This window comes from Ovis aries, chromosome 4 (assembly GCF_016772045.2).
Source record: "Ovis aries strain OAR_USU_Benz2616 breed Rambouillet chromosome 4, ARS-UI_Ramb_v3.0, whole genome shotgun sequence".
Lineage (NCBI taxonomy): Eukaryota > Metazoa > Chordata > Mammalia > Artiodactyla > Bovidae > Ovis > Ovis aries.
The window spans coordinates 39,231,024-39,258,169 of NC_056057.1; the positions used below are offsets into that span (position 1 = coordinate 39,231,024).

At 35.8% G+C, this 27,146-nt stretch overlaps 1 protein-coding gene across 7 annotated transcripts in view; it reads left to right on the plus strand.

Annotated features, from left to right (window-relative positions):
• PCLO (piccolo presynaptic cytomatrix protein) overlaps nucleotides 1-17,441 on the plus strand; it is a 377,965-nt gene extending 360,524 nt beyond the window's left edge. For all 7 annotated transcript variants that reach the window (XM_060414989.1, XM_060414990.1, XM_060414992.1 and 4 more), the window contains 3 exons: nucleotides 10,165-10,299; nucleotides 10,726-10,871; nucleotides 12,772-17,441. In XM_060414989.1, the coding sequence (XP_060270972.1) occupies nucleotides 10,165-10,299; nucleotides 10,726-10,871; nucleotides 12,772-12,912 (422 nt within the window). In that variant the 3' untranslated portion in view covers nucleotides 12,913-17,441. The remainder of the gene's footprint in view (nucleotides 1-10,164; nucleotides 10,300-10,725; nucleotides 10,872-12,771) is intronic.
• Nucleotides 17,442-27,146: the final 9,705 nt, after the last annotated feature.

The following is a 27,146-nucleotide window of genomic DNA, read 5'->3' on the forward strand; positions in this document are numbered from 1 at the left end:
AAAATTCTTTCATTCTGATAATATGTTTTTAATATTTTATATGAATATTTCCATAAATGAGCCAATGTTTTTAAAAGTATTATTCATAAGAAAACATAAGGTGTTCATGAGAGAATAGAGACCTGTGCTTAAAACCAGAAGTTTAAATTTCTGCCTAGCACTTTAAATTTGGCAAGTTACTTAAAATACTCAAGCCACTGTTTTCTCATCTGTAAAATGGGGATTACATCAACCTTATTTCTTGCTGTGAAATGATGATTGTATTTTGTTAATTGCAATGTTTTCTTAAAATATACTTTACCAAAAATACAGATTAGTTAGAGATCTAGATATAAGTATGTACATAAATGTTCCATACAGATGCAAAAAACACAGCTTTTCAAAGATAAAATATATGTAAACTCTTCTTTAAGAAAATGGAAAAGTTGAAAGAACACTGCATATCTTAAAGGAGAATACAGCACAAGAGAGTGTGAAAAAAAAGAAAGCTGTGGAAGATAAAAATAAACCAATTTTACAGTTACACTTTCTTCAGTTAACTAAAGAGATAAAGGGACACACATACAATTTTGTTAAAATTGAATTGAATTATTCCTGTTCTTTGTCAAAAATGATTATATTGTTTTTTAATCTAATAAAAGTAATATAGTAAAAATAAGACTAGCTTAATTTCAATAAGTATTTTAGTCATGTAAAATATTTCAATAAATTTTAGCCATAGTCTATAAAAAACCTCACTAAGTTTAATAAACAAATAAGAGTAAGTAATTATGTATTTTAATACATTTCAAATTTAAATTGTATTAACTCTCTGCACAAAGGAAATCAATACTCTTATACTTTTTTCCACTTTCCTCTTCCATTATGTATTGGTCTCCTGGATTTCATCTTCAAATTTTCCATTCATTCCCATTCTTTCTCTCTCTTTCATCTCTTTTTCTGTCACTATTATTACAGGTTCTATATCCTTTACATAGTCTTTGAAATACTTTAGAAACGCAATCTGTTTCTTTTTTGGGGAACTTAGTTTTTCCCCTGGATTTTTAAAAATGCTTTTTCTGTATACTTGAAGTAGTTTAAGTTGGATATATCAGAATATGAACTTAGGATCTCCAGGAAAACACAATAGGCTTTTGACCCAGATGTTCACTCTTCTGTTGTTTCAAGTAAATACATTTATATTTTAAATAGATCTTATTTTCTGTTCTCTTGAATTTAGTTTTTACTTTTTTCTGGAGCAATTAATTATAACAGATCATATTTTTTGGTTCTAACATATCTATCATTATTCTGAAATTTCTTTACTCTTCATTTTTCTCTGTATCATCCTAAGCCTTTCTTCATTCTGTGCCAATAGGATTGATTTCTATCTTATTTCATTTCGTTCCCAGGATGTGTCTAATGTATTAATAGATTTTAAATGGGATTATTTGCATTTATCTCTGTTATCCCCATTTTCACCCCCCCTATCATTTTGTCATCTCATTTTTTAGCTATGCCCTCTATATCCCTCTTCTTTCTATTCCCTTTTTTTAGTTGAAATATAGTTGATTTGCCTGTTGTGTTAGTTTCTGCTGCTGCTGCTGCTGCGAAGTCGCTTCAGTCGTGTCCGACTCTGTGCGACCCCATAGACAGCAGCCCACCAGGCTCCCCCGTCCCTGGGATTCTCCAGGCAAGAACACTGGAGTGGGTTGCCATTTCCTTCTCCAATGCATGAAAATGAAAAGTGAAAGTGAAGTCGCTCAGTCATGCCCGACTCTTAGTGACCCCATGGACTGCAGCCCACCAGGCTTCTCTGTCCATGGGATTAGTTTCTAGTGTACAGCAAAAGTGATGTATATTTGTAGTTTTATATATATATATTTCTTTTTCATATTATTTTCCATTACGGTTTATTGTTGTTGTTTAATCTGTAAGTCGTGTCCAAGTCTTTTGTGACCCATGGACTGAAGCCTACCAGCCTTCTCTGTCTAGGGATTTCCCAGGCAAGCATTCTAGAGTGGGTTGCCATTTTTCCTCCAGGGTTTCTTCTCAACCCAGGGATTGAACCCGCATCTCCTGCTTGGCGGGCAGATCCTTTACCACTGAGTCACCTGGGAAGCCCTTATGTTTTATTACAGGTTATTGAGTATAGTTCCTTAAGCTATACGGCAGGACCTTGTTTATTCTTTCATATATAATAGGGTGCATCTGCTAATCCCAGTCTATCCCCCCTCCCATTCCCCTTCCCTTTGGCAACTACAAGTCATTTCTCTATGTCTATGAGTCTGTTTATGTTTCATAAATAAGCTCATTTGTGTCATATTTTAAATTCTGCAAATAAGTGATATCATATGGTAATTGCCTTTCTCATTCTGGCCTTATTTCATATAATAATCTCTAGGCCCTTTGTGTTGCTGCAAAGGACATTATTTCATTCTTTTCATGACTGAGTAATAGTCCATTGTATATATATATATTGATCTCATCTTCTTTATCTATTCTTCTGTCCATGGACATTTAAGTTGTTTCCATGTCTTTTGACTACTGTAAATAGCGCTGATATGAACATTGGGGTGTATGTATCTTTTTGAATCGTAGTTTTGTCCACAAATATGCCCAAGATGGGATTACCATATCATACAGTAACTCTATTTTTAGTTTTTTGAGGAACCTCTGTACTGCTTTCATAGTGGCCGTACCAGTTTACATTCCTACCAACAAAGTAGAAGGGTGTTCTTTTCTTTGCACTTTCTCCAGTATTTGTTATTTGTTGACATTTTAATAGTGGCCTTTCTGTTCAGTGTACATTTGATTTGCATGTCTTAAATAATTAGCAAGCAGTGTTGAGCATCTTTTCCTGTGTCTATTCAGTTAAGTTCAGTTGCTCAGTCATGTCCTACTCTTTGTGACCCCATGGACTGCAGCACGCCAGGCTTCCCTGTCCATCACCAATTCCCAGAGCTTACTCAAACTAATGTCCATTGAGTCAGTGATGCCATCCACTCATCTCATCCTCTGTCATAAACCCTTTTCCTCCTGCCTTCAGTCTTTCCCAGCATCAGGGTCTTTTCCAGTGAGTCAGTTCTTCGCATCAGGTGGCCAAAGTATTGGAGTTTTACCTTCAGCATCAGTCCCTCCAATGAGTATTTAGGACTGATTTCCTTTAGGATTGACCAGTTTGATATCCTTGCACTCTAAGGGACTCTCAGGAGTCTTCTCCAACACCGCAGTTTAAAAGCATGAATTCTTCAGCACTCAGCTTTCTTTATCGTCCAACTCTCACATCCATACATGACTACTGGAAAAACCATAGCTTTGCTAGAAGGACCTTTTTTGGCAGAGTAATATCTCTGCTTTATAATATGCTATCTAGGTTGACCATAGCTTTTCTTCCAAGGAGCAAACATCTTTTAATTTCATGGCTTCAGTCACCATCTGCAGTGATTTTGGAGCCCCTCAAAAATAAAGTCTGTCACTGTTTCTATTGTTTCCCCATCTATCTGCCATGAAGTGATGGGACCAGATGCCATGATCTTAGTTTTCTGAATGTTGAATTTTAAGACAAATTTTTCACTCTCCTCTTTCACTTTCATCAAGTGGCTCTTTAGTTCTTCTTCACTTTCTACCATAAGGGTGGTGTCATCTGCATATCTGAGGGTATTGATATTTCTCCCAGTAATCTTGATTCCAGCTTGTACTTCATCTAGCCTGGCATTTTGCATGATGTACCTTGCATAGAAGTTAAATAAGCAAGGTGACAATAAACAGCCTTGACGTACTCTTTTCCCGATTTGGAAACAGTCTGTTGTTCCATATCCAGTTCTAACTGTTGCTTCTTGACCAGCATACAGATTTCTCAGGAGGCAGGTAAGGTGATCTGGTATTCCCATCTCTTTAGGAATTCACCACAGTTTGTTGTGATCCACACAGTCAAAGGCTTTGGCATAGTCAATAAAGGAGAAGTTGATGTTTTTCTCTTGCTTTTTTAATGATCCAATGGATGTTGGCAATTTTATCTCTGGTTCCTCTGGCTTTCTAAATCCAGCTTGAACTTCTGGAAGCTCACGGTTCACGTATTGCTGAAGCCTGCCTTGGAGAATTTTGAGCATTACTTGGCAAGCATGTGAGATGAGTACAACTGTGCAGTAGTTTGAACATTTTTTGGCATTGCCTTTCTTTGGGATTGGAATGAAAACTGACCTTTTCCAGCCCTGTGGCCACTGTTGGCTTTTCCAAATTTGCTGGCATATTGAGTGCAGCACTTTCATAGCATCATCTTTTAGGATTTGAAATGGCTCAACTGGAATTCCATCACCTCCACTAGCTTTGTTTGTAGGGATGCTTCCTAAGGCCCACTTGACTTCCCATTCCAGGATGTCTGGCTCTAGGTGAGTGACACAGCATCATGGTTATCTGGATCATGAAGATCTTTTTTGTATGGTTCTTTTGCGTATTGTTGCCACTTCTTCTTAGTATCTTCTGCTTCTGTCTGGTCCATACCATTTCTGTCCTTTATTGTGTCCATCTTTGCATGAAATGTTCCCTTGGTGTCTCTAATTTTCTTGAAGCAATCTCTAGTCTTTCCCATTCTGTTGTTTTCCTCTATTTCTTTGCATTGATCACTGAGGAAGGCTTTCTTATCTCTCCTTGCTATTCTTTTGGAACTCTGCATTCACATGGGTATATCTTTCCTTTTCTCCTTTGCCTTTCACTTCTCTTTTCTCAGCTATTTGTAGGGCCTCCTCGGACAACCATTTTGCCATTTTGCCTTTCTTTTTCCTGGGTATGGTCTTGATCACTGCCTCCTGTACAGTGTCACAAAATTCCATCCATAGTTCTTCAGGCACTCTATCTATCAGATCTAACTCCTTAAATTTGTTACTTACACTATATAATCATAAGGGATTTGATTTAGGTCATACCTGAATGGTCTAGTGGTTTCCCCTATTTTCTTCAATTTAAGTCTGAATTTGCAATAAGGATTTCATGATCTGAGCCATAGTCAGCTCCTGATCTTGTTTTTGCTGACTGCATAGAGCTTCTTCATCTTTGGCTGCAAAGAATATAATCAGTCTGATTTTGGTATTGACCATCTGGTGATGTCCATGTGTAGAGTCGTCTTTTGTGTTGTTGGAAGAGGGTGTTTGCTATGATCAGTGTATTCTCTTGGCAAAACTCTGTTAGCCTTTGCCCTGCTTCATTTTGTACTCCAAGGCCAAATTCGCCTGTTACTCCAGGTATCTCCTTTTTTGTTGTTTTGTTTTGTTTTATTTTTTCCAGTATCTCTTGACTTCCTACTTTTGCATTCCAGTGTCCTATAATGAAAAGGACATCTTTTTTGGGTGTTAGTTCTAAAAGGTATTGTAGGTCCTCATAGAACTCTTCACCTTCAGCTTCTTCAGCATTACTGGTCAGGGCATAGACTTGGATTACTGTGATATTGAATGGTTTGCCTTGAAAACGAGCAGAGATCATTCTGTTGTTTTTGAGATTGCAACCCAAGTACTGCGTTTTGGTTTCTTTTGTTGACTATGAGGACTAGTCCATTTCTCCTAAGGGATTCTTACCCATAGTAGGAGATATAATGGTCTAAGTTAAATTCACCCATTCTAGCCCATTTTAGTTCACTGATTCCTAAAATGTCTATGTTCACTCTTGCCATCTCCTGTTTGACCACTTCCAATTTGCCTTGAATCATGGACCTAACATTTCAGGTTCCTATGTAATATTCTTCTTTATAGCACTGGACTTACTTCCATCACCAATCACATCCACAGCTGGGTGTTGTTTTTACTTTGGCAAATGTGTCTGTTGGCCATCTGTATGTCTTCTTTAGAGAAATGTCTGCTTATGTCTGCTACTCACTTTCTTATTGGGCTGTTTTGGGCTTTTGTTGTTGTTGTTGAGTTGTATGAGCTATTTGTATATTTTGGAAATTAAACCTTTTTCAGGTGTATCCTTTGCAAATATTTTCTCCCAGTCCCTAGATTGTCTTTTAATTTTGTTTATGGTTTCATGTGCTGTGCAAAAGCTTGTAAGTATGATTAGGTCTCATTTGCTTATTTTTACTTTTATTTTTATTGCCTTGGACACTGTCCTAAGTAAACATTAGTGTTATTTATGTCAGAAAATATTTTGCCTGTGTTCTTTTGTAGGAGTTGTATGGTGTATTTTGAGTTTGTTTTTGTGTATGGTATGAGGGTGTGTTCCAACCTCGTTGATTTGCATGTGGCCGTCCAGCTTTCCCAGCAGCACTCCACACAAAAACTACTAGAACTGATAAATGAATTCAGCAAGATAGCTAGATACAAGATTAACATACAGAAATCTGTTGCATTTGTTTATACTAGCAATGAATATCAGAAAGAGAAAGTTTTTAAAAAAATCCCTTTTAAAGTAGAATAAACCTGTTCAAGGAAATTAAAGGCTTATACGGTAAGAACTATAAAACAGTAATAAAGGAAACTGAAGATAATTCAAAGAAATAGAAAAATATTCTATGCTCTTGGATTGGATGAATTAATATTGTTAAAATGATAATGCTGCCCAAAGCAATCTACTGAGATAATGTGATCTCTATCAAATTACCCATGACATTTTTCACAGAGCTAGAGCAAATAATCCCAAATTTATATGGAACCATAAAACACTCAGAATTGCCAAAGCAATCCTGAGGAAAAAGAACAAAGCTAAGAGGCATAACCCTCCTAGACTCCAGACAATATTACAAAGCTACAGTAATCAAAAGAGATTTGATTTGGTATTAGCACCAAAACAGATATTCAGATAAATGGAACAAATAGCCCAAAAATAAACCCACACCTACAGTCAGTTAATCTACAAAATCTAGCCAAGAATATACAGTGGAGAAAAGACAATGTTCTCTCTACTCTTAATCAGAGCTATGTGCCATGTTGTAGGATAAATATCTTCTCTGGAGTAGGATTAATTTCTATTCTATTAATACAGCTAAAATGGAAGTTTTGGGAAACTAAGAGACCTGGAGGCTGGTCAAAGCAATTTTTACTGCTACTTTGCTCTCTGTTCCAAACAAAATTACAAAACACCCTCACATGTCCTCTGTGTGTGTGTTGTATTCTTTGGTTCAAAGGCTCAAGATGATCTGGCGTTGCTGTCCCTCCCATCCACCAAACTACCCCAACCTGTGGAGAGAGTGGACACAGAGGTTTTTGTCACCATCCATGCATTTGATTTCAATGACAAAGGCATTTTGTAGCTATGAAAGGACAAGCATGATTGATAGTGATAACTCATAATTAATGCATGCATCCTTTGAGACTACCTCAGTAGACATGTCTCTTTTTTACTTTTAGTCAGTCAGTCAGTCAGTTCAGTTCAGTCGCTCAGTCATGTCTGACTCTTTGTGACCCCATGAATCGCAGCACGCCAGGCCTCCCTGTCCATCACCATCTCCCAGAGTTCACTCAGACTCACGTCCATCGAGTCCGTGATGCCATCCAGCCATCTCATCCTCGGTCGTCCCCTTCTCCTCCTGCCCCCAATCCCTCCCAGCATCAGAGTCTTTTCCAGTGAGTCAACTCTTCGCATGAGGTGGCCAAAACAAGAGCTTCACAAGTATCACACTATGCAGCATGTGAATGTAACCTCCCAAGAAAAAAATCGGCAATGTGATGCTCTGAGAACTTTAGTTAACAAGTTTTTAATTCCACTTTTCTTCAGAAGTGAAAAAGTGAAAACAACAACAGATTTTATATGCCTGGCAAGTTGGAGTTTCTGAACCTACAAAAGAGGAATACCGCCTATAACTGAATTTTTTCCAGAAAAATTAGTTTTGTTTTGTTTTCTTTCCTTTCATCATGCTAATTGATGTGATCAATTCTGACTTCAACTCCTATTAGCTTCAAATAGTTGGAGTGTTTTCCTTGACTCCCTCCCTACCACTCAGAATATACTCTTTTTTCCCCTCCATCCCAGTTACAGTTTGAGGAATGGAGCAGTATTAGTTCTGTCTGATTTCTTTTGGGTTTGGAGGAAAGAAATATAACTGTTTTACAGATAAAGTTGTTGCCCTGATTGATAAGATTTTGCTCTCTGTCTTGAGATTTGAATGAAAAAAAAAAAATTTGGCAGCATTCACTTTAAAAAGTCCATGGTATAGTCAGCAGCCATTTTCTAAAAAATTAACAAAGTGAGTTTGTCACTTTAAGACAACAATGACAGCAGTTGCTGTCAATGACAAAAATCAACTTTTAAGTAAAAATGAAATTTTCGAAAACTTTTATCTGCTTCCCTGAACTTGACAGCTTTTCATAATTCAGACTTTTTTCATGATATGGGTGGTGATATTAACAAAAGTGTTTTTAATATTGTATGAATTGTGTCAAAGTCTTGAAGACCTATATGACTCAGTAGACCATTATTTTACAAAATAAATAGTATATGACGTTACCAATTCAGGTAGAGTTAAATGATCCATTCAAGGTGCAAGATAGACTACAGTATCTTAAAGTAAAGGTACAGAAAAAGTTCGTTGATATGGTTTCAGATTCTACATTTCCATTCATCTTTAAAAAAAAGAAACACTGCTTTTCATGTTTTGGTAGTATCAAAGATTGTCCGCAGTTATCTGAAAAGGATACTAAAATACTCACTCCTTCCTTTTCCAACTATGTATATATGTAAAACAATCATATATTTCAGCTAACACGACATATTGAACTGGATTTAATGTAGAAACAAGTATGAGAATTCAGCCATCCTCTATTAAGACAAGTACTGATGAAATCTGAAAAAAAATGTAAAATGGAATGCCTCACTGTTTTTTTTTAAATTATGGTTATTTTTCATTAAAATCCCTATATACAGGTATATTCTTATCATTTTAATGGAACCAATGAATAAATATTTGTAAATATATACTTTTACTTTTTAATTAGAAACTTTGATGTTCTTTGAGAACCAGTGTTTTCTTTTTGTAATATAAAGAAAGCCTGAGATTGAAACATATGAGAACAAATGATCTACATCCATGTTAAAGACCTTCACTGGATTTCAATTGTTCTAAAGATAAAATGCAAATTCTAAACATAGTACTACTTAACAGTATATTATAATCCCATGAATATTTATTTAGTTCCTTGGTCCAGTGATGTTGCCTTTTGTGGACACACTGTTCCTTCTCTTTAGGATGTTCTTCTCCATCCATATCACCTAGTTAATTCTTTCTTATTCTTCTGGTTTCAGTTCATGAAGTCCTTTCCTAGACTTTCTCATAACCATGCTTTTATGCATCAGAACATCTCTCTTTCTAATTGTATATTTACCGATGAAATTATTTCACGGAAGTATTTCTTCCCAATATACTGAAAAACCATAAAACCAGTAAGCACGTGTATGTTGGCTTACCATTGTATCCATTCTTCCTAACAGAGTGTTTATCACAAAGTAGAATGGGAAATAAAATATCTGTTGGTGAATGAGTAAGTGAATAAATGTGTGAATCAATAGAGGAAAAAAAAATCCATTGAAATCAACATAGAATTTGACCTAGCATTAATTGCTTCTTCAGTAATGTAAAGATCCAAGATAAATACTAGAGAAAGAATATCTTGAATTCATTTAAATCACTTGTATTTTTCCCTAGTGTAATTTTATTACTATATATTCTTGTTGGCCACTTCTCTTACAAAGAAAATAGAATGGAAGTAGATATAATATACAACAACATTTAGTTGTGTTAGCAAGTGTTCCTTTGTAAGCCTGGTAGGTAATGAGCAACTGTTGGCAGACAGCTTCTTGTATTTCACTTGACTTAATGTTTGCTATAAATTGGAATTCTATTATTTGTATGTATGACTATCTTTCTACAGTCTCCTATTGTCTTATCTATTACCTCTTTTGGGCTAAAAATCTACAGTTGAGTGACATCTACTTACATTTCCCCCATACCTCTCATGTTACTAGCTTATCATTATACTTAACATACCTCATTTTAAGTTTATAATTTATTAGTTTTCCCGTGAGACTTTCTACTCCTTAAGGGCTTGGACTGTATTCTGTTCATCTGTGTATCCATAGGATATGATAAGGTGTTTAGCTCTTGATAAACACTCAATAATTGAAATTACAGAAACATTATTGAATGAACATGTTAATAAATGACATGACGTATTCCTTAACTTTTTAATTAAATCGTTCCAGTTAAAACTCAGGTAATGGGAGAAATCAAGATTGCATTGAAGAAAGAAATGAAGACAGATGGGGAACAACTAATAGTTGAAATCCTACAGTGTAGAAATATTACCTACAAATTTAAATCTCCTGATCACTTACCAGGTATCTAATTTTGTGATAATAAGCAATATAATGTAGCTAAGAACTCCTTAGGAGAATGAACTAAATGCCCTAGAAAATGCTAACTAAAATTTGGACTGTGTATCAAATATATCTGAAAAAAAAATGAAATAAGAATTAATTTATCTTATGTAGAGCAAATTGATATTTTACTGGTTAAAAATTAGATTTTTTTCCAACACAAACTTAGAGTGATATATTTATTATACAAGTAAACATTTAAACTGCTAAGAAAATTGGTGTGTTTTAATTAGGTATATTTTAATTGCTCTATGTTGTCTGAAACAAATTGTTCAAAGTCTACTGGCTTTACGTAAAATGTAAGGAAGCTCTCAGTATACAATTATAATGCTAATTGTATAAATGTATTGTTAATGGACACTTAACAAGCTGAATTCTTATTTTCAGATTTATATGTGAAACTATATGTGATGAACATATCTACCCAAAAAAAGGTGATCAAGAAAAAAACAAGAGTATGTAGACATGATCGAGAGCCTTCATTCAATGAAACTTTTAGATTCAGCCTAAGTCCTGCTGGACATTCTCTTCAGGTAACTCATACCGTTCCTATTTTTAAATTTTCACCTATATTGTATTTATTTCCTATCTAATTATTCAGTATTTATATGCCAATCATATACTATGTGACATTTTACAAGTTAATTTTTAGAGGTAACTTTCTGGGGTCCCTTGAAAATTCCACAACCCATTCACCCCATCCAATTAGCCTCTATCCTACCTACTTAGTTTCATTTATACAGATTTTTTTTTCACACTCACAGCCACTAATCCTCTTTGGGTCTTCATCTTTATTACGCAAATCATTTCAGCAGTATACCTGGCCTACTTGCCATCACTATCTTATGCTTTTAATTCATTTTATCACTCTACTGGCAGAGATATCTTTTAAAAACACCGACTAGCTTACCCTCCAATGATTCACTGTTATCCTGACCCATTCAGAATCCTCTAAAGTGAGTTATATTTATTTAATTGTATTCCATTTAATTTCATCTCTTTGTATACTTTTCCACTCACTCTTTACTTCAGTCACACCAGAATCTTCAAATTCTTGGATTGTTTGCTTATATTTTTCCTCCCCTTTAGTACTCCCTTCTTCATTTCTCTCCATCTCTTACAATATTCACATCTTTCAGTGTAAAATCATCTCTTTACTGATGATGTGGTATACTTCATCACATCTTATTCGCATGTTTTGCTTATCTTATTAGGCCATTACTCCCAGTTTTGTGCAACCATTTATGTACTTACCTGCCACTGTTTCTGTGCTATCAACTTCTCTGGTGCGAAGCTGGATTTTCATTGCTCTCTGTTCTGCAGCCTAGCACAATGCTTGTACACAGTACGCCTTTGGTAGATGTAGAGACAAGGAGGGAGAAAGGAGAAAGAGGAGGGAGGGTAATGATGAAAATGTGGGAAGAGAAGACCACGGTTCTGGTACTTAAATAAAGGCCTGTGCTGGAGACTAATGTAAGACATACTACAAAGCAAAAACTGCATTGAGAGGATTAACTGACATTAGAGTTAAAGGGAATAACAAGATTAAAAGACACTCTGAAGTCTGTGTGAACAGACGTGTCAAGCACAGAAGCTGAGTAGTTAAAGGGTTAGAGGGAGAAAAAAATCATGAGTTTGTCTGATATGTGATAAATTTGATGAGGGCAGGTCCAAATGAAATACATAATTAGGCAATTTGAAATCACAAAATCAAAGACTTGAAAAGATAGAAGAGTAGATTTTGAAGTCAGAAACATAAAAGTAAATTTCGGCCAGGAATAAAGATGAATTATCTGAAGGAGACTCCAAAAAGAAAGACAGAGCATAAGAGAATTGTCAAGGATTAATGGCTGTCTCCACCTTGTCTCTACCTTTCTTTCAACTGATCCCTAAAAAAAAAAAAAAAGAAAAAAAATTCTTGAGTTTGAGATCCCGTGGAATTTCAACTAATGTAAATTCTACATGTGACAAGAAACCACTTTAGAAGAGCTTACCATAGTAAAATCCCCAGTAAATTAAATGGTATTTAAAATCAATGTTATATTCTATCTGCCTTATAAACTCTTATTTATTTACTTACCACTCAAATAATTTTGTATTTGAGTTGGTTTTTCATAAACTAGTAAAGTTCTTTTCTGAAACTTTCTATCAATTTAAGCATAAACTGAGTTAGAATTAGCTGATAACACATATCTCATTTAGAATTCTGTCCTTCAGGATAGGTCTCTGCCTTTGGGAAATGTTGATGTGAATTAATTAATATTATGCAGATCTTTTGAGGTCATCTTAGTTATTAGTCTCCTACAAGGATGTCTGCTAATTCCTCTCACCCTCACCCTTTCTTGTCTGTTACTTCTTTGATGTGCAAATGTCCGTAAAAGAAGTTGAAAATGTACACACAAATAGATATATAATTTTGACTATTTTTTCTAGATTTTACTTTTTTCCAATGGAGGGAAGTTTATGAAAAAGACCTTGATTGGCGAAGCCTGTATCTGGCTAGACAAAGTGGATCTCAGAAAAAGAATAGTCAACTGGCACAAACTTTTGGTCAGTCCTACTCAAACCCACTGAAGAAATATGTCTGCTCAGGGTATAGAAAGTGCTTTAAATAATCTTAATCGTGACTATAGTTGAATGCTATTGGTTCTAAGCTGTTTTCATGGGTAATCGTGAGAAGCGGAACAAAAAGCAAAAGCATACTGAAACCTTTGCACATGTATGGTTGTGGAACATAGAAAAAAAAACTCAAAAGAAAAAGTCCATATATTGAAGACAAGAAAAAAAAAAGGAGTTCTGAAACCTTGGATTTCTTGTGGCTGTCATGAAAAACAGTGAGAGAAATTTTGATTCCTTAATGCAAAACATTTTTGAGTAGAGTTGAGCTATAGCTAACTGAAGGCTGAGACTTAAAGATTAATATGGTTTCTAATGCAGGCAAAAATAATCCTTTATGCAGAAGAGCTTGGTTGAAAGGAAGGAAAACAAATCTCAGTTTTCAAAAGTCTTTCTTCTTCATCTTCTCAGATAACTGTTTTGAGATTCTGACATAGGATACACCTACAGTGTGTGTCCAGACTAGAAAGAAGTAAGGAGGACCAGAGATTTAGAAATTATAGCTTTTAGATCATGTTGTATAAGTTTTCTCTGTGTCTAAATGTTATAAGGGTGAACAACACCAATTTTGGAATTCATGTTGTAAAAGCACATTTGTATAGTTTGAAATAATGTATACTGAAAATAATACTAAGTAGAAATGGAATTACATGTATCTAGACGTAAAGCCATGACTGGCTAATGGAAAAGAATATTGTCCCATAAACTGTTGGAACCTTGGTTGAAAACATCAAAATCTCTTAAATAACCCTTAATCCAAGACATTTTCAATCTGCATACCAAAGGACCTAGATTAAATTGACATATTCTAGAAAGCATGATAACTAGTGCTTTGTGAAGTTGCAAATCAATGTACTATCCCACATATTTTCTTTTTCTGGAGTAATAAATGCACAGGGAGAAATTTCTTCCTCTGGCAAACAAATCATACTAATCTGTGACATTGATTAATTGGTGTCATTTCCTGCTCTTCCACAGTTTCTTTTTCCCTTACTGTGTTAACTGATTGTAAAATGAAAACCCTGACACCAAATTCAAGTTCTCCCTAGTGCTCTATTTTCCTACTTTAGTGACAGTATCCTAGTAATCAAGTTCATCAGTGTTGGGAAAATATGTGAAAAATCAATGTTATATTAAGGTGAAAGTGTTCTTTGAGCTACTTTAATAATATAGAATAAAAGGACCAACATCTAAGTCATTAAAATGAAACATCCTCTTCCCCATCAACCAACAGCATGAACAAGGAAGTTACATGGACTTAGAGGAGATGAACTCAGCTGGGATTCAAAGCCTGGCTTCTGGCCTTGGTTCTGCCACTAACTGTCACCGTGCACATGTCACTTAAACTCAGTTTTCCTCAGTTTTCTTATTTGTGGGAAAATATAATTACATATTCCTAACCTTCCCAATGGGATGTTGGGATGATCAAACTAAGTGATCTATGAGAAAAGATGAAAGCACATTTCCAAATATAGTTTTATACACATAAGTGAGGAATAGGCATTATGCAGGTTTTTCCCCAATTTTGTATGTGAAAAAGCATCTTCAAAACCAATGGCAAGCAAAGACATGGATAAAAGCAGTATATTAACTCCAAAACCAATATTTTCTTAAAATATGAACTTATATAAGCTTTCATTTAACCAAAAATGGTTAAAATTTTTTAAGTTTAAAACCTTAATAAAAATCATTTACAAATTGGGTTATCGTAAATTAAATAAAGTATACTGATCTTATCCTATTCCCAAACCCATAAAAATAAATTGCTTCTCTGTGAATTCTGAGTTTAAAAGCTGCTTCTTTATTCAAGGGTGAGGTTCTAGCAGAATTAGAGAAATTTTCTATGAAAATATTGCTCAGATATTGAATTTTCTCATTTTTAAAGAAAAACATACTTGAAATCTGAGAGAAATTGATTAAATTTAAGACACTAAAAATTAAATAATTTATAATAAACCCCATGTTACATATCTTTATTATATTTATAGAGATATATGAATTCACTCCTTTCCAGTCTAGAAAAGGTAACAGTCACTTTTCTTCCCTCTAGTTTGTAATCTCCCTCCCCTAACAATGCAATTTTATCATTGATTATTGCTGTAAAATGAGCATGTGGTGAGAGAATCACTAAGGATTTGATATTCCTAGAAATTTATTTTTAGAGACAACTAGATCTGCGGATGGTTGCCATGGATATTTCCAGCAGAATTTAGCACTTTAGGGAGCGTATAATCATCACGTAATTGGGGAAGGAAAGGGTTCAGGAAGATCTCCTTCTGACATAAAAAGGCTCTATTGTTTGTCCTTAAAAGGAAACTCTCGCTCCCATGGGTCCTCTTCTGCAACCGCTTACACCCAGAAGTGTGCATGAGAGGTTCATGACCAGTTAGCTTACTTCATTACAGTTTCCATTTCTTTTAAAATACATAAAAGGAGGTGCCACCAAAACAAAGATCATACCTTGGTAGCTATTTGACATGAGAGAGTAGGAGTCTTAACAAGACAGGTGCCCCTCTATTCCAAGAACTGGTGATGTGGCCGGGCCAATCGAGAGAGTTCATGACAGGGCTTCTTTTTGTGCACCAGCATCCCTCTTCAGAGAGTGTAAGATCCTGCCAAGCGTGCCAAGTTTGCAGCTGACCAAACACCTGCGTTGTACTGGAATTATTCTATGCAACACTGAACCTTATACAAATGCATTTCTTCTGATATTGATTACCCTTCTTACAACAAAACTGTTTCTTTTTTAATTGCAAATAGGGCTCGGTGTTTTTTACTTTTTTGTATATATCACAGCACATGATTTTCCACTTTTTATTTCATTTATTTTATTGGGATTAGCTTTTTTTATCCTAATAGAGACAAAGTTTGTAATCTCTAAATAACATGTGATCAGTCCAATTACAGCACTTATACCTTGAAGAGCATCTTAATTTTTCCCACAATTTCATTGAGTCATCAGACACAAGTTGCTTCTTGGTTTAAAATTTGGTCCCCAAGAAACCTTTAGCTGTGAAGCAAAAGCACAGAGTGAATTTTTACACAAGACAGGGATGTCTAGAATGGTCATTACAGACATAGATAATACTAAGAAGTTTGTGTTTCCCTGTTTTACTTGAGGTTAAGGAGACTTTGATGACTCTGAACTCCTTATTTATCATTTCAGTTTAAAAGAAGAGTATCCAAGACTAAGGGGAAGTGATTGTCTTTGCTCCTTAATGTTGCCTATATTGTAATTAATCACATTAATAAATGCATATTTTCAGCATATCAGTGGATTTAATTTTGTGGATCACACACATTAAAATAGTCATACTGTGGGAATATTATAGCTGGTAACCAGCTGATACTGATTCTTATTATAGGAACGGTTGTGATGATCATGGTGATAGAGGTAGTGAACTAGGTTGGTGGTGATGTGAAGTAAAATGAAATTATATACTATATTGTGCCCAATTTATTAGAAATGATTTGATCAGTGTTTCATTTCATTAAGATATCATAAAGATGTTTATAGTATTTTTTTACTTTATTATTTAAATCATAACTAACAATATTTTTAAAAACTTATTTTCATTGCTACAATGTCTAATATTCCAAAAGCAGCCAACTACAGCTATGTATGTGTTTATAACTCTATGTGTGACAGAGTGATTTTCCCTCTTTTTGAGCTTGAGCTGGAAGTAAAAGAAAGCTCAATGAATAATTATGAGCTGTCTCTTTAATAATAACTTGCCTTTGATGTGACACAGAATGAATGAGTGAAACAGATATTCTCATTGAATATGACACACTGAGGTGTTCTGTATGTTCCATGTTGTTGTTATTATTAAAGACTCCCTTTAAATAAAGATCATTTAATCAAATGATTCCTTCTCTGATAGGCAGATTGAGAGCATTTTCTTAATTCGTTACCCTGTACATAACTATCCATTTGGTATACTAGACAAAGTTGAAATATTAATTCCCTGTGGCATTCAGCATGTGAATATGATTCTTGTTTGATTGTGTATGTATATTTGTTGGTGATGTGCTCAGGTGCTCCCACTACCAATTAATGTGTGTGCTGATATCCTATCAAAAACACATCTGATGTTAAAGGAAATAAGTTTCTTGTCTGAAAAGATAAAAACCTAATAAAATTGGTTTAAAAATAAAAAATAGAGTACTTGGAGATATGTCTTGTTTCTAACTACATGTTGCATGCCGTGTTGGTGATTTGCTAATGTGTTCTTTTTTCTGTTCTACCCAAATCTCTCAAAAATCTAATGAACCAACAAAAATTCTTGGGCTAAAGGCTAGATAAATTGAACTGAAATACATGAGAATTGTATAGAAATGCTTGTAAATCTGTCTTGAGTTTTACTCTATGTAAAAATATGTCTTGGTTTTGTGATTGTATACAAGATGTATCTTGATAACTTATGCAAATTGTGCTGTATAAAGGCTGTGGCCTCAGCCTTACTAATAAATATTGAAAATATCAACTTTGGCTGGCTGTTTTTATCAACTTGATAAATTGGTACTTAACATAGAGATAGAACTTTCTGGAATACTTTTTCTGAAAATTATATGATGAGTTCATTCACTCAGTTTAAAAAGTACGTTTTAAACAGCACAAATACAGAAAACGGAATTAAATGTATAACTTAATAAATTACTATATCAGACACCCTTAAAACAACTACCCAGATCAAGAAATTGAACTTTTAACATATTTGATACATTTTAATTCATTGAACTTGTTACTCTTATTAAGCCTTAAATTTACCCCTTTGAGCCAGTGGGTCCCTCTTTGAGTGGACTTACATATTTGATAACTTTCTTTCTATGGCAAGGACATTTTATATCATTTCTTTAACCTTAAAACATTATAGAAAATCTACTGAACTTGAATTTTTACTTTTATTTTTCTTCCTATTTATCTCTATAAAAATAATTAAATTTAGGAATACAGCGAGTTGATTGATCAACTTTTATCTAATGTGCTACCTTCTCAAACTTTCACTAACATCAACAGTAGTATATAATATGTTTATGGTAAACTAGAGTATTCTTGGATGAAATATATCTTGGGACTTCTTTTTTAATAATTCCAAATCTAAAAGATTATAATTAGATAAATTACTAATGAGTTTGACTTTTTGACTATGAATTATCTAGGCTTTTAAGAGCTGAAAATCTATAGTCTACAAATTTTGTAGAAAATTCAGCCAAAATAGTTCTCTATTAAAAGTAACAGTAGAACTACAATTGGAAAATGTTGAAATTTTTATTTCTGTTCAACTAACTCCAAATAAACTTTTATTTTAATTTTATTTAATATTATACCTTATTTGTAAAAATTAAGGAATATTTGCATTAATTATGCAGTAAAAAATTACTTTCCAACAATTTGGTACTTTGAAAAGATCAATAAAATTAACAAGCCTATGGTAATTAAAAGAGAAGTAAGGCCAAATTGCCATTATCAGGTACAAAAAATCAGTTCAGTTCAGTTGCTCAGTCATGTCCAACTCTTTGAGACCCCATGAACTGTAGCATGCCAGGCCTCCCTTGTCTATCACCAGCTCCTGAAATTTACTCAAACTCATCCATCGAGTTAGTGATGCCGTCCAACCATCTCATCCTCTGTCGTCCCCTTCTTCTCCCACCTTCAATCCCTCCCATCATCAGGGTCTTTTCTAGTGAGTCAGCTCTTCACATCACAGATGGCCAAAGTATTGGAGTTTCAGCTTCAATATCAGTTCTACCAATGAACATCCAGGACTGACCTCCTTAAGGATGGACTGGTTGGATCTCCTTGCAGTCCGAGGGACTCTCAAGAGTCTTCTCCAATACCACAGTTCAAAAGCACCAATTCTTCGGCACTCAGCTTTCTTTATAGTCCAACTCTTACATCGTACATAACTACTGGAAAAACCTTAGCTTTGACTAGATGGACCTTTGTTGGCAAAGTAATGTCTCTGCTTTTTTAATACGCTATCTAGGTTGGTCATAACTTTTCTTCCAAGGAGCAAGTGTCTTTTAATTTCATGGCTTCAGTCACCATCTGCAGTGATTTTGGAGGCCCCCAAAATAAAGTCTGTCACTATTTCCATTGTTTCCCCATCTATCTGCCATGAAGTGATGGGACCAGATGCCATGATTTTCATTTTCTGAATGGAGTTTTAAGCCAACTTTTTCACACTCATCTCACTTTCATTAAGAGGCTCTTTCAATACCAAAAGTCAAAACTTAACAAACCCAGTCTAGCAATGTATAAAAGTAATAGACTTATGACCTTGTTCAGTTATCCCGGTTATGCAAGATTATTTCATATTGGAAAATGGGTTAAATTAGTGTAAGAATCGTAAGATGGTAGAAAACATTTGATAAAATCCAACATGTGTATTTATAAATTGAACTGAACATAATAATGAGACAAGTCGACTCATGCAGGAATGGACACTTCATATCTAACAGAGTAGGTAAAGCAGAGCTGCAAAAAACAAAACCTGAACTTCCCAAGCATATGTCAATTGAATAGCCACTTGGAAAATGTTTTTGAAAAACAAGGTTAATTACAGCATGTGTAGGCTGTTTGAGTGGAATGATGGGGCAGAACCAGTTTGCTTGCTTGCTTGTTTATGGCTGTCCTGGATCTCTGTGGCTGTACATAGGCTTTCTCAAGCTGACGCGAGCAGGAGCTACTTTTTTTGCAGTTTGCAGGCTTCTCATTGCAGTAGCTTCTCCCATTACAGAATGCGGGCTCTAGGAGCGCGGACTCCAGTAGTTGCAGCTCTCACGGACAGACTCTAGAGCACATGCTCACTAGTTGCGGCACAGGTTGTGGCGACTGTGCTTAGTTGCTCTGTAACTCATGGAATCTTCCCAAGCCAGGGATTGAACTTGTGTCCCCTGCATTGGCAAGTGAATTCTTAACCCCTGGACCACCAGAGAAGTCCTGAACCAGGTGTGGTTATTTTGTGTGTGTGTGTGTGTGTGTTTAATATTTAATTCTTTTTAGACCTCTGGATTGTATCAAACGTAGGCTGGAAACTCTTGGATGAAAATGGACACTGCAAGCCACAGGTAGAATTTCTGCATTTTGGAGCCTAAGCTTTTGAAGTTTTTCAGACTTTCAGCTGATGAAATCAGCCATGCTTACTCAGATAATTGAGGATAGTCACATTAAATAGAGTCAGCTGTGTAGAGATGTTAACTATCTCTACGGAATGCCGTCACAGAAATTTGCCCAGTCATGTTTGGGTGTGTAACTGGCTGCCACAGCCTAGCTAAGCTGATACAGAAAACTCCTCACCACAGGTATGACGGAGAAATTTCCTTGTTTTTTTGTTGCTTGGTTGGTTAGCTGGTCGATCTGGTTTCATTTGGTTTCATTTTTAAGAGGAAAGGGAGTGATTCTCTATACTCCCTCTATATATAGAAAAGAAGGAATGAATGGATTTGAGTATATGATTTGAGAAGATAGAATCTAAAAATTTTCAAAGATTGATTTCCAACCCTAACAACGTTAGAATCATCTGAAAAGATTTCAAAAACATAGTCAAGCTCCAACCCAAACTATTTAAACCACCATCTCTGGTGTTTGAGTCTAGGCAGAAGTATCTTTTGAAAACTCCCCAGATGCTATTATCAGTGTGGAGCCAGTTTAAAACTACTACCCTAATGAAATTAAAGAAAAAGAGATCATTAGTGCAGAAGTAGACAGATTGTAAGTTTGATAGGAAGTGGTGATGTTTCCTCCTGATGGCTGTGTTTTTCTCAGTGAGATATGAAGTTATCTGCCTAAGAGTGAAGAGGAAATGAATAGAGCTTAAATGTTTGAAGATTAAATGAGGTTTAATATAGTCCTGGAAATGAGTAATAGAGGAAGCAGGCAGGGAGAGAAGGAAACAGTTATATTGAGGGCCCTTTTGAGCTTAGTGACAACCCATAGTGACACCAAACTTCCTTGCCATACAGCTTTCCTCAGTCTTGACTTGGCTTATTTGTAAGAGAATAGACACTGTATATTTTAATTAGATGAATTAAAAGACAGACATGCAAGGGAGTGAAGGTCTCAGGCAAGGTGACTTGAAATGCCAGAACTTAGAAGGTATAATTGTTAAGGAGGAAAGTAAAAATGAATGTTTGGATTGGGGGAAAGAAACATGTAAAAAATTAACTAAGAATAATTCTTCCTAGAAAAATAAGAGAAATTTTAGGGGCCCATGAGTAAAGTCTTAGAAGGGGAATAGAATTTGCTAGTTGAACTGAGAGACTAAGTGTTAAGGCTAAGGGAATATTATAAATAGGTATTGTGAAAACACATTGCTTATTTCAAAAATACTGAGAAACTATATTTCCCAAGCATAGCTTACACCTGTAAAGAATAGCTGGAAAGAGACTGATGCAGTATTGGAATCAGACTGCATGAGCTGCCATAAATTCTGATTTGGTAATAATGATGCTTCTAAAATAAGTATTACGATTCCAGCAGGGCAATATCTGATTCTGCCTTTTATTTACCAATTGAAAATTTTGCAAATAATATATTTCTAAACATATTTTAGTCTGTATACTTCAAAGAATGTTTCAAAAATAAGAGATTACCATTTTATTCAAAAAGTACAGAATTGCACATAAAAGTTTTTTTAAAAAATATAGCTGAACCAGAGATAATAACTGATTATTTTCAAAATTGACCAATTTTCCTTCATTCCCTGTGTAATACTTTATCAAGCTCAAACTGACCTCATGAGGTTCAGATGACATTTCTGCTTTCAATGAAGAAAAGTTTCCTATGTGGGGGCCAGCTTTATTCCCTTGAACTGGAGAATTTAAATTTATGTTCTACCTCTGAAATTCAAGAGGATATTATTGTCAATTGATTAGAGCTTTTGAGTGGTTCCAATATTCCCTTAAAGGGACTACTCACATCTGCTATGGATATTTAAAGGAAAGTCATACACTACTGAATTATTTCTTTTTAATAGCTGACTTGCAGACTAAATTATTGCTGCCTAGAATATTTAATTCAGTTATGTGTCATTATACCCTATCACCTCTTATTTGGAGTCCCATCGTGGCCTCTTTATGGTTTTCCACCTCCTCTCCTTCAAATGGATCCCTGCACAGTCACCTGAGACCTATCTAAAAATCTGTATCTGACTGTAACATGTCTCTTCTGAAACTTCGCAGTGGTTCCTATTGCTAAATCATACCAAGAAAATGGACAACATCCTTGACAGCGTCTTTTCTTATTATCTTTCCCTCAAAATCAGGTCGTTGAAAAAAACTCATCCTGTTGTTCTGCAGATTCTCTCTCACACTTGACCTATGGCAAAGACTTTTTATCTGGTTCCACCACTTGCACAGGGAATTGTTTTTCTATTGGTATAAAGTTTCAGTTGTACAAGATGAGTAAATTCTAGAAATCTGTTGCACAGTGTAGTACCTATGGTTAATGATACTGAATTGTGCACTTGAAAACATGAGTGGGTAAAGCTCATGTTAGGTGTTCTTATCTCCTAAAAAGGGAGACATGAGGGAACTTTGGAGGCAATGAATTATGTTTATTACCTTGATTTTGGTGATGGTTTCCATATTTGTATACATCCAAACTCACTGAATCTTATCCACTAAATATGTATTTTTGTATATCAAGATTATATTAAGAAATTAAAATTAAAGTAAGCTCTAAGGAAAGGGAAGTCAGGGGCCTAGAGACAGAAAAGTGAAAGTGAAGTCGCTCAGTCGTGTCCAGCTCTTGGCGACCCCATGGACTGTAGCCTACCAGGCTCCTCCGTCTATGGAATTTTCCAGGCAAGAGTGCTGGAGTGGGTTGCCATTGCCTTCTCCAGGGGATCTTCCTGACCCAAGGGTCAAATCTGGGTCTCCCACATTGCAGACAGACGCTTTACTTTCTGAGCCACCAGGGAAGTTAGAGACAGAAACAGCCTGTCTAGAGCTTGGTGGAGATGGATGGAATGTTAAGGCCATTTAGGTTACCTACTCACTGCCCCGCCAATTCCTACACACAGAGACGCACACATGCACATATATATACACAGACACACAAAGATACACACAGTCACACACTTGCACACAGGTATACATACAAATGCACATACAGAGAGACACAGATACCCGCAGAGACACACATGCAAACAGACATACAGACAGGCACACAGAGACACACAGAAACACATAGACACACACACAGAGATACATGCACACACAGGCACACAAACATACACAGAAACACACAGAAACACATGCACACAGACACGCTTTCCTTTTCTCTGGAAAGAGAACAGATAAATACCAGGTGGACTAAAAGGAGAAACAGTGATAGAGAACTACATCCCTCTCGGACTTTACAATGAGGAGGGTTAGGAGGGAGGGGATGGCTTGTCAGAAATTGTGGTAAGGAAAGCAAGAAGAGGAGAAAGGACTTTGAGGCCTGGATGGTATTGCTGTAACAGTAAAAGACTTTCATGACTCTCAGTATTTTAAAGAGTAGGAGAGGGAGGAAATCATTTAAATCTTCTTGGCTTTATGTTAGACTTACTTTCTGGTTCTAGCATTCAGTCAAATCTTAGACAAGTAGACCTTTTTTCTTGCAAATGCTCACTCTTACATGAAATATGTTTTGCATAATAAAAAATCTTTTAAAAACTATTGAATTTGTAATAGAGAAGGAGAAAATTATTCTCAGATAAACTTTTGTCACCCTATGATCTCCAAATTATCACCACAGTGATGAAAATACTTGCATTGATGAGGAATCTGACAAAGAAAACAAAAAGTTTAAAAAAAAAAATCAGTGTGAAACGCTGATTGACTAGTGCTCCAGAAATAATCTGAAGTTGAGAATCTGAAATGGAAATAATCCTGAAAGTGAGCTATTGAGTCATTAAACTGACCAAAAGCAAATTAAAATTTTAAATGAAATAATAAGTTTAGGATAGAAAAATCTACAATCTCAAGATGGGGCCTGATCATCAAAAAAGAGTGTTCTGGGGTAGAATAGGTTACTTACATTTTGCAGAAAATATTTAGCATTAAATATGTAAGAAAAGAGCTGGGATAAATTCATAATTTGGAGAATTTTCAACCTGTCATCACTTTTTGTACAAAGTATTATCACCATTTTCTCAAGCTGCATTTTTAATTCTTCTTTTGAATGAAACAAATGCAGGACTTATTCAAGGCCTTCATTAAGATAGATTAAGAGAGCAGTTGTTTCAAAGAGTATGAATTTCATGTACATAATCACAATATTTTCAAATAACACTATTCTAAATACAGGAGACTATATGACGTAGTGGAAAAACACTGGACTCTCAGGATAGCTGGATTCTAACCATAGTTTTATCACTAATTGGTGCCATGATACTGTATCCTTTCTCAAAGCCTTATTTTCCCTGACTAAAGGGTTCAATGATACATAATCCACAAGGTTCCCCTCAGATGTAACAAAATTGAGAATACAATTGCATATTAAACAAAACCTTTCTGCTGATTCACTTGCTCCCATTTTATGTAAATCCCCCTCCCCAAATCACTATTATTAGCCACATTTTAAAAGATTTTTATGCAAAGTCTGAGTCAATATCTGAATCTAAATAGGTATAATTAATAAAGTAAGAATTCCCTCTCTGTGGAATTTACTGTGTTTCTGGTCAAATCCTATCTTGCTACATAATTTTGGTATTGGTAATTTTCTGGTAAACCTCATGACTTGTTTGTATAATTATTATAATTCTTGATTTTAGGCACAATAGAAAGACAAATTAAAAGACATTAAATCAAAATGGAGCAATTAAAATACAAAGCAATGAGCATAAACATTATTTAATCTCTGCTCATGATCAAGAAGGCAATGGCACCCCACTCCAGTACTCCTGCCTGGAATATCTCAAGGACGGAGGAGCCTGGTGGTCTGCAGTCCATGGTGTCGCTAAGAGTTGAACACGACTGAGCGACTTCACTTTCACTTTTCACTTTCATGCACTGGAGAAGGAAATGGCAACCCACTCCAGTGTTCTTGCCTGGAGAATCCCAGGGACAGCGGAGCCTGGTGGGCTGCATAGTCCAGTCTGTGGGGTCTCATAGAGTCAGACATGACTGAAGCGACTTAGCAGCAGCAGCATGATCAAGAAATACCAGTGTGGGGACTGTGGTTGTTCCATTCATGTACCCTGAAAGCCAGTTCTGGGATGGTCACTGACAAAGGGGCCAATGTCAGTTGGCCAAATCACTTTGTCTACTTCATTGTTCAGTGCCTCTTTGGTGGATGCTTTCTGTTAGGCATTAACATATTCAAACATTACACTTGCAGCAGCCAACTCCCACGTATCCATCCATAGCAATCCTAGACCGTCTCGTCTCTGATCTTCTGGTCTTTTCGTTTCATACCCCTGACCACTCTACTAGGCCATTAGCAAATGCACAGAAATAAACATGTATTCTCCCTTAAGGTCAGTTCTACAAAGAGCGGGTGATCATATTCTCCATTTGCCCCTCTACCCCCTGGAAAGATTTTTCTGTCTCCACTATTATCAAGAAACACTGTTATCCTCACGTTTATCCAGATTCAGTTTGCACTCCTATACTGAGCCTACCCATTCAGAAATCAAACTTAGGCCTTTCCCTCCTTTTTTCAATTGCTCATAGAAAATTCATCTACAAAGGGGCACTAGTGAATGACATAGAGTCTGGGCCACCTGCTCATGCAGCTTGCCCATACTCTTAATTTCAATCTCAAATGCATCTTTTCTGACCTAAGATGGACACTGCTGAGCCTTCTGCTCTATGATGTTGTGAGTCTAAAGTAACTCATTATGGGCAATTCCCACTTGGGCCCCTTGGCCAAGTATCATGCCAGAAGATGACTCTCTAATGAAGTGGAATTCTCCACTGTAGATGACATGGGCTTGTTCCAGAACCCCAGTAGTAGGCATTAGGATTCTCTCACTAGGGTTTGTTGTAAACTTGGATTCCATCTTTTCTCACCACTGACACTTCTAACAATATAGAACCTGTTGATGATGTGGCCCAAGTAGTGGGACCACTAGTACCATAGCCCACAACAGCTTCAGAACCCTTTTCTACTCTGGGACTTTATTCATAACTGGAAGCCTTCCATATCATTGGACTTAAGGGCTGCAAAAGTATTTCTATGTGCACAATGTTTTCTAGCCAAATCCCCCAGAGTCCTGTTGTGGTTTCTTCTCTACTATAGGAATTAGTAATTTTGTCTTTTACCCTTCAGGGGATATTACAAATACCTCTGACCACTAGACCACTAAATGCTTGACAGAAACAGCTGTTCTTTAAAATGTGTCTTAACAAGGCCTCCAATGTATTAGCTACCAGTTTTTCATCAATGTAATGGCATCAATCCAATAATGTGATAATCTGTGACATGTCCAAATGATTTAGATTCCTTTTGAATACATCATGACAGAGAAGTGGGAGAGGTAATATAATCCTGGGGGAAAACTATAAATATTTTTGTCTATTCCACACAAATGCAGCTTTTCCCTGATCTTTTCTGATCAAAACAAAGAATGTTTTTTAAAGTACATTTGCAAAACCCGTGTCTGTGTACCATGCACCTGAATCCTGTTGGTCAGCATTTATCAACAATACTACATGTAGCATAGCAACCATGACCAGCGCTGTTACTTGTCTCAGCTTACATGGGCTACAGTCATTCTCCACAATCCATTCATTTTCTCTGAGGGCCAGAATAAAGGAGTTAGGACCAGGCATCCTTTAGCTCTCTAATGTGATGCTAATTTCCACTATCTCTTCCTATTCTCCAGGGATGCTTTGATTTACTGTCTTGGTTGGGAGGAGGGAGAAGGAAATAATTTTGGAATCTTCCACGTGGTCTTTCCAATAAATTCAAGGATTCAAAATGAAGAGCACTCCAGCCTCCAACTGGCACCTCAATTATATATTTGGAGACAGAGAAATGACAGCCAGTTATGTCTATTGTCGCAGTGGATCCGCTCTGAGCCAGACTTTAGCAGGATTCCATTTATTCCCTGACTCCTGTGGTTCCCACTGTTACTGGAGGCCCATGATGAGACACTGAGTCTCCTAATCAGCGTCAACTCAGCCTCTGTGGCTTAGAGTCCTCTGGTTATCTCCCTCTCCCCAGTGCACTAAATCACATGAGTAAATGACTATAA